At 43.9% G+C, this 8,845-nt stretch overlaps 1 protein-coding gene across 1 annotated transcript; it reads left to right on the top strand.

Annotated features, from left to right (window-relative positions):
• The first annotated feature begins 4,533 nt into the window (after positions 1 to 4,533).
• LOC125513631 (nuclear cap-binding protein subunit 2) lies at positions 4,534 to 8,638 on the top strand. Its single transcript, XM_048678792.1, has 8 exons — positions 4,534 to 4,706; positions 4,789 to 5,012; positions 6,616 to 6,754; positions 6,841 to 6,874; positions 7,097 to 7,195; positions 8,016 to 8,066; positions 8,147 to 8,229; positions 8,313 to 8,638. Exons 1-8 carry the CDS (start codon positions 4,689 to 4,691, stop codon positions 8,388 to 8,390), a joined length of 726 nt encoding a protein of 241 aa, XP_048534749.1. The 5' UTR covers positions 4,534 to 4,688; the 3' UTR covers positions 8,391 to 8,638.
• The last annotated feature ends 207 nt before the right edge of the window (positions 8,639 to 8,845 follow it).

Here is an 8,845-nt window from a genome sequence, read left to right as displayed (position 1 = left end):
GGCCCCACCGATTCTTTCTATCCGGCTCCACTGAGTTTCAAATGTCTTAGCCACTGCCACAAACCCTAGGCAAATCGGTCTCACCGATAGGGATCTCGATCTCACCGAGATGGGGTTGTAATCTCTTTGTTTTCCTTCGTAACATGTCGGTCTCACCGAGATGAGCGACCGGTCCCACTAAGATTGCAATGTAAACTCTCAGTTTTCCCTTCGTAACGTTTCCGTCTCACCGAAATGAGCGATCGGTCTCACCGAGTTTACCTGACCAACTCTCTGGTTAGCTTATTACCAAAATCGGTCTCACCGAGTTTGTGTAATCGGTCGCACCGAGATTACGTTATGCCCTAACCTTAATCATATCGGTCCTACTGAGTTGCATGTCGGTCCCACCGAAAACCCTAACGGTCACTATCTTTGCTAAATCGGTCAGACCTAGTTTAACCATTCGGTCCCACCGAGTTTGGGAAGTTATGTGTAATGGTTAGATTTTGTGTGGAGGCTATATATACCCCTCCACCACCTCTTCATTCGTGGAGAGAGCCATCAGAACAAACCTACACTTCCAACCTATATTTTCTGAGAGAGAACCACCTACACTTGTGTTGAGACCAAGATATTCCATTCCTACCATATGAATCTTGATCTATAGCCTTCCCCAAGTTGCTTTCCACTCAAGCCTTCTTTCCACCAAATCCATATCCTGTGAGAGAGAGTTGAGTGTTGGGGAGACTATCATTTGAAGCACAAGAGCAAGGGGTTCATCATCAACACACCATTTGTTACTTCTTGGAGAGTGGTGTCTCCTAGATTGGCTAGGTGTCACTTGGGAGCCTCCGACAAGATTGTGGAGTTGAACCAAGGAGTTTGTAAGGGCAAGGAGATCGCCTACTTCGTGAAGATCTACCGCTAGTGAGGCAAGTCCTTCGTGGGCGATGGCCATGGTGGGATAGACAAGGTTGCTTCTTCGTGGACCCTTCGTGGGTGGAGCCTCCGTGGACTCGCGCAAACGTTACCCTTCGTGGGTTGAAGTCTCCATCAACGCGGATGTACGATAGCACCACCTATCGGAACCACGACAAAAACATCCGTGTCTCCAATTGCGTTTGAATCCTCCAAACCCTTCCCTTTACATTCTTGCAAGTTACATGCTTTACTTTCCGCTGCTCATATACTCTTTGCATGCTTGCTTGAATTGTGTTAAGATTGCTTGACTTGTTCAAAGTTGCTAAAATCTGCCAAGAACTAAAATTGGAAAAGGCTAGATTTTTATTTGGTCAAGTAGTCTAATCACCCCCCCTCTACACATACTTTCGATTCTACATTCTCCTTCTACCCTTGGGTTGTACCATCATCTCCGGATCGAGCCTAATGTTAGGACCGTGATACTCTGGCCACTGCGATGCGTCCAGAAAAGGGTGGAATCTAGACGCCCATGTTAACTTATGAGTTTGCAAGTTGAATTCATGCAACCTCACAACTACTCCATCGGAGATATCCACATTCCTGATGCGGGCCGCCGACATCATGTGTGACCATGGCCAGTGGTACTTACTAGGCCGCTCACAAGTGCAATGTCTTGTCCTAAGAGCCACCTTAAATGAGCGACCACCATATGATTGTCCATCTCTAGTTGTCCCACCTGGCTCATCCACTTGGTATTTCATTTCTACATTATCGAAACAAGTGACTCGCTGGATGGCTGACTTGTCTCCCTGAAACTCCAGCCACTCGGCAACCTTCTTCGGATAAATTTCATTGGGAGGCTTCTCATTATCAGCAATCAACTTGTCGATTTCATCGGAGTGCTTCAAAAAATACTCATTTAGCTTGTAAAAGGTATATTCCGCTATTGCCGTCACTGGCAACTGACGGGCACCCTTCAAGACAAAGTTGAAGCACTCAACAAGATTGCTTGTCATGTCATCATATCGCATGCCTCCTTCGTCACATGCCCGTGACCACTTGTGTCTCTCATCAATATTCCTTTCTAAGAAATCTTTCCCACCTTCGTTTGCCTTCTCATAGATTTTATTCAAGCGTATTGTGAATGACTTAACGGAGAAGGCTACACATGCGGAGTTAAGATCCTTGCAAAGATCCTTGTTCTTACAAGCCCTGTAGAAGTTTGCAACGAAGTGCCTCATACACCATCGATGGTGAAGCCTCGCATGCCCTGGAATATGAATATCCACGGCCTTTAATATGCCTTGGTGCCGATCGGATATGATGCATACCTCCCTATTTGGAGGAATGACCATGCTCCTAACAAGTCTCATGAACCATTCCCAGTTGTCTTGGTTCTTCACGGAGACCAAAGCAAATGCCACACGCAACACCTGATCGTTAGCATCATGTGCCATTGCTATCATGAGTGTGCCCTTGCATTTCCCTGTCAAGAATGTCCCATCTATAGATAGAACCGGTCGACAATGCTCAAAAGTTGCAATGCATGGGCCAAACGTCCAAAAGGCACGACGGAACACTCCTTCAATATCTTGGACATAGTGGTACATTCCTGGGTTTCTATACGACATCGCTCCCAGCAACCTGGGTAGCATGTTGTAAGCCTCTTCCCATCCACCGTACAACATTCTGAGAGCGACTTGCTTGGCCTTCCATGTCTTCCCGTACTTGACCTTATATCCGAACTTATCTTCAATCCAACTCATCAACAACTTCACTTTAATCTGCAAGGCTAACATCACAAAAACAAGGGAACTTTGTTATCCCTACTGGTGATTTTTGTGTACCACTCTGCTTCTTTCTCAGTCAAGCCATTCTCGTCCAACTCATTCACCGGGCCTTCATCATCCGAGTCATCCACACAAGCACGCTGATAGATAATGTTAGGATCCATGTCCTGATGCCTTACTTCAGCCTCTACGTCACCAACAATGTTGTGGTGCCTCTCATACTCTTCGTCGGAGTCATTGCCATCATATTTCATCGGTGCACTACCTCCGAACTCATATTGGGGATACTCATTGGCTTCCGCTTTAACTTTATGCTCAACAATAGGTGGCACACTACTAACCGGGCTCACATCATCTACTAAGGTTTGGTTCAAGTCAACATGAAAGAGAGGAGCCTTGACCACCTTACTTGCAAAGACTTCGAGTGACTTGACTGCCGAGGATGCAACAACCTCCTTATATGCAACCCAATGCAAATTGGACTTGATAGGCATTGTCTTCATTCGACACTTGTGTGCCGACCCAACAACATATCTTCCTACTAATTCAACTTGGTCACTTGCATCCACCCACTTTAATCTTACCCGTGTTTCTTTCACAACCTCTTCATAACTAGGAGTCTCAAGAAACATCAACACTTCCTCATACTTGTCAACAATATCCACATTCATGAATGCCTCTTTGTCAACATAATGAATTTTTACAATCTTGTCCATCTAAAAAAATGGTAACATAAATATAAGAAATGTACAATGCTAAATATACCACATTGCTAACAAAACCCTTAACCCTAACCCTAAATCTTAACATTAGCCATAACCCTAACCCTAAATCTTAACATTAGCCATAACCCACAAGGTATGCTCAACCACATCACAATGCAACACTATTGGAACAACAATACTCAAAACATCACATTATAGATTCATGTTCAAAACTAGGGTTAGGAATAACAAGAACAAATCAATCCAAATGGACAAATCCAATCAATAAAAAATTGTGAGATGAAGGAGGTTACTTCAATGAACGAAAATGACACCGGATCCACGGACCAACCCAATCGATTTGCAAGGATTTGAGAGGGGCTAAGTGAGGGACATAAAGAGGGAAAAACGCAAGAGCTCGTGATAGGCCAATGGGGGAGAAGAGAGTGAAAGGTGAGTGATGGGTGAAAGCCCCACGACCACCTAAAATATCTGCAACAGAAACGCCAAGGACGGTGGCGTTTCTAGCAATGCTAGCTTGCTCGGTGTTTCCACCGCGCCACGTCAGTAAGCAACGCGTCCTCGGCCTAACAGTGGGCCAGGTAAGGAACGCTAGCTTGCTCGGCGTTTCTATATTGGGTGGAAACGCCGCGGTACTTGACGTTTCTAAAAGGGTCAAATCATGAAATACTTTCACGTCGGGTTCAGTCTGTGAGAATAAACTCTGACAAGGCCAGAACAGTGATTGGTTGATGAATAGATCAAGGCCTTTTTTGGGGGAAAAGGGAGAATAATGGGATCTGAAAATTTAGTTTTTCATCGTTCGTCATTTAAGGCTCTGTTTGGTTCAGCTTTTATCGCCGGATTCCGCTGCCGCGCAGCAGAATCTGAACCAAAGGGCGAACCCAGCAGAATCCGATTTCAGAAATCCGCTGCCAAAATCTGAACCAAAAACGGAAGCAGCTTAGGACGTGCTTTCCAAAATCTGATTCCGCTTCGGGCCAAAATCTGAAAAGGTTGTATCAACTGGTTTGCCAAATGACCTACATCTTTTTCAAATCAGATTTTTCACAACTGTTTTTTCACAACAAATTTTTCACAGCTGCTTTTAAAAATTCACGGCCGAAGCAAACAGGGCCTTACACTCGGTAGTTGTTTCTGAGGGAAAGGGGATCGGCGATAGGCGCAACACGAGAATTCCCCACAAGACCATCGAATTCCCCACCCGCAACCCTTTGCTCGACTCAAAACCCTCGACAAGCGCTGTCGACCTCGCGCGGCCGCCGCAACAATGGCGTCCCTTTTCAAGGTATGGATCCCTCCGAACCCTAACCAGGCATCCGACCCCCTCTTACTCTCCGCTCATACGGCCCGCGCCTCTGCTCTTCCAGGACCCGAGCAAGCTGTCGGTGTACAGGGACCGGCGGTTCCCTGGGACGCAGGAGGAGTTTGAGGCGGCGCTGCTGGCGTCGCTGACGGTGTACGTGGGGAACATGTCCTTCTACACCACGGAGGAGCAGGCCTACGAGCTGTTCTCCCGCGCCGGCGAGATAAAAAAGATCATCATGGGCCTCGACAAGAACACCAAGACCCCCTGCGGCTTCTGCTTCGTACTGTGCGTGCTCTTTTCCTTGATGAGCCCCTTGCGTTTAATTTGTTCAATTCTTCTTGTGCTCGATCCGGTGATGTAGTATGTCAAAATTTTAGACCAAAGGCATTGACCTAATTTTGTTAGAAACTGAGGTTCAAATGTGGTTTTTTATGCAATTAGATGCTTGGAAGGTGGTCATCTAGTTCTGATTATGCATTGACTTAATTCGGTGGTAGTGTGCTGTTGTGACTGTGAGAGTTAATCATTGAATTGTGATACTAGAATGCCTGATGCAATTTCGGTGCTGCTGGGAATGCGTGAAACGTGCTAGAACAGGAATATATGCTGTCGCACTGTAAATATGGCGTAGCTTGAACAATTAAATGTTGTGTAAGTCTTGTGGAACACAGTTGCAGGTTTTGTAAGGGAGTAGCACCATATAGTGTGTCTTTGGTTCTTCTAGAACTAGGCCTTATTGGCTTCACAATGGCTTCCCTGTCATATGCATTGTTCCAAATATCGCCCAGTTAACTGCTGATATGGTCAGTTAACTGCTATTCGGACCCCTCCCGATGCGAGAACGTGTTATTCGAGCAATTAACTGGTAGGTCCAGTTAATTTGTCTGACAAGCCGATTTATCAGCTGCAAGGCCGAATTATCGGTCAGGCCAATTAACTACTTGCCATTTTTTAGCCCAAAACCGGCCCCTTCCCTCCCTACTTTTCACAGCTACACATTAGGTAGGTCGCTCCCTTCCATTCCCGTTTGATCTGTTTCTGCTCCCGCTCGTGAAGGTTTATGGCCTTCCAGATCGGCTGCAACATCATCAGAACATCAAACACTTTTCCTTGTTGCTATGTAGCCTAGGATTGCATATTTAGACACTTCGTACATTACATGTTGCTACATAGCCTAGGATATATAGATATGGCCCTAGTTAATCTCCCGATAAATGTGTTACATTAATCCCTACCCAGCCTCACCAGTAATATGGTACCAGTTGCCGATATCCTGAACATTGGACTCATATGTATCTCTTAAAAAGGAATCTGCTGCTTGGATATCGCTACACGATGCATGTTCTGTTCACCTGTGCACAATTATTTAGAATACGTTTTTGTCGTCGAGCGGGCTGGGATTGTCTTGGCTAAGTGGTGGTTAAGTGTGGCATCATGTATCTGAATCTGGTTAGATTGGTTAGTGGGTCAGTCAAGGTTGCCCCTATGGTAAGATCGCAAACTGGGGTGAGTACATGGTTTGTTCTTAAAGGCTGATCTAACTGTTGCCATATTTGGTTTTATGCGTTTCATGAATATTGAAAGTAATGGTAGGAACTGTGTGCTAGCGATGTCATGAACCACAATATGCCTTGTTCTGGGATAAATCGGTGCACAGGACTTGGGTAGGGCATTTCCTGATGTTTTGACCTTATATATGCATGTAAGAGGTGTTTATCTGATAGTCATATATCACGTTCTTGTCTGCATCGATATATTTGAGTGCGTTTTGGTGGTCTTTAAAGTTTGGAAGATGGCTAATGTCCTAGTTTGAGCCAATATTGGTTAACTGGCTGCCCTGTCAGCCTGCAATGTTTATGCCCTACTCTTTTTGTTCCTCCCTGTTCAGGTACTACTCCAGGGAAGATGCTGAAGATGCAGTAAAATATATTAGTGGCACAATGCTTGATGATCGCCCAATCCGTGTTGATTTTGATTGGGGCTTTGAAGAAGGCAGGCAATGGGGCCGTGGAAGGAGTGGTGGACAAGTATTATTGCGATCTTACTCTTTATATTCAACAGATATATAGGCCTTGTACCCTACTCATACTGATATTGTTTACTCCTTTCATAGGTCCGAGATGAGTACCGCACGGATTATGATCCTGATATCCTTTGATACTAAAATTGCCACTTACTGCAGTGATGTGAGAGCGCTAGCATACTCAGAAACCTACCATGCTATCTAAAAATCAACAATTTGCCTGTGCATCTGGACACTGTTGGTTGCTTTTTAGATGCTTATTTATATTTTTCTTATAGCTTCACTCTTGATTTGGTATGCCTTTACATGTTTCTCTTTTTCTTGAATATTCCTTAATGAATCTAACGAAGAGGTGGCTATGGCAAGATGGTTCAGAAAGAGCTAGAAGCACAAAGAGAATTAGTTGACTATGGTGTAGGTTTTCAAACGAATGCTCCACCGCAGTGTAAGTTTTGAACTTGGTTGTATTATGTGCTTTTAACAAAGTGTTGTATGCATTTATATTGCTTTTACATACCTTGTAATTTTGTGTCTCCATATACCTTACTAAAAGCACTTATGTGTATTAGAACCGTAATCCGTAATAGCATGTTAAGTGGTTGCTTGTGTACAGTAGGCTCGTCGATAGATTTGCAACTGGGAACTACTCCCTCCATTCCTAAATATTAGCCTTTTTAGAGATTCCAATACAGGCTACATATGGAGCAAAATGAGTGAATCTGCACTCTAAATATGTCTATGTACATCCGTATGTAGACCGTATTGTAATATCTAAAAAGGCTTATATTTAGAAACAGAGAGAGTGTTTGCCAGACAAACAGAAACAATACATCCATTGTTTAAATCTTTTAAATATAGTTTGATGAAATAAAAATGCCATGCCACCTCCTATCGTGAAGTTTGACTTCACAGTTAAAGTAGCTAGCTTCTGACAGAGCCCATGTTAGTGTTTGTCTACAGTAGCACTCCACCTTGCATATAGCTGCACTACACAGTCGGATATTATTTCTATCTATGACCTGCTAATGGGAGGGAGTCCAGTTTCTTTCCATTCTTTAGGCATATCTTGTGTTACGCCTGCTTTAGATTTCAGTTATTACTCAACACAAAAATGTGTAGGGTTGTACAAACCATTCATATGTCGTCAGATATGTGATTTTGCGGCATGTATTCATGTTTTTTTTCAGTATTTGACTCCAGACAGGTTGAGCCTACTATATTAACTACTCACCAAAAACATCTGTACTTTCCATTTTAATATGCAGTTGATAGAGCTGACAGGAAGAGAGGATATGGCGACCGGAATGACAGAGGAGGTGCCACAGCTTTCATATATCCTTATATCCATGTTGTACTTTTTGGAGGTAGAAAATAACACAACCTGCTGCTCTGTCAGATTACCAACGGAGACGGTCGGCACCAGATATGGCCAGGAGAGCAACTGACTCGGATTCTAAGAGAGATGCTAATCAAGAGCCTGTACTTACATCATCTACCTTTTCTTTCCCTCCACTTCACAGACATAAGACATTTTATTGAGTATTCCATGGTTTCTTGTACAGGAAAAGAATCCCAGGTTTCGCGAGAAAGGTGATTCTGATGATGAAGATGATGACTACGATAAGAAACGCCGGCGCTGAACCCGAGAAGCAAATTGCTGCCATATTCAAATGCACAATAGTAGTATTATCTATCTGTTTGTATGCCATATGACTTGATTTTCCCTTGAGCCATTCACATTTTGCCTGCATTTTAGAATCAGTTCATCAACATAGTGCAGCCTTTGCATGACTTGCACCCCCTGAAACTCTTGCATGTGTATGCTGCTGATTAAGACTATTAGTTTTAAGAATAGTGACCATTGGGTGCTGGCCACTGATTAGTTGAACCATGAATCTCTAGAAAGTTATGACCAGTCACAGTGAGATCATACGGTGGCCGAGAAGAACTATAGACCAACCTGAGCTGATATTTTAGGAAAACACCTATATCTCAGGTACCTGATTTTTTTTGGGGCGTAAGTCGAAATTCTGAGACGTTGGATGCCAAATCAACAATTGGATGGTCGTTTTAACCTCAGCCTGTTTTCTTCTCC

The sequence above is a fragment of the Triticum urartu genome, chromosome 6 (assembly GCF_003073215.2).
Source record: "Triticum urartu cultivar G1812 chromosome 6, Tu2.1, whole genome shotgun sequence".
NCBI classification, from domain to species: domain Eukaryota; kingdom Viridiplantae; phylum Streptophyta; class Magnoliopsida; order Poales; family Poaceae; genus Triticum; species Triticum urartu.
Note: the sequence above shows the minus strand (reverse complement) of the source record. Positions and strands in the feature narration are given on the sequence as shown.

Coding starts and splice junctions, on each gene's coding strand:
- LOC125513631 (XM_048678792.1), top strand. Junction 6,875..7,096: donor CCGCACGGATTATGATCCTG/ATATCCTTTGAT, acceptor AATGAATCTAAC/GAAGAGGTGGCTATGGCAAG. Junction 7,196..8,015: donor AACGAATGCTCCACCGCAGT/GTAAGTTTTGAA, acceptor TTTAATATGCAG/TTGATAGAGCTGACAGGAAG.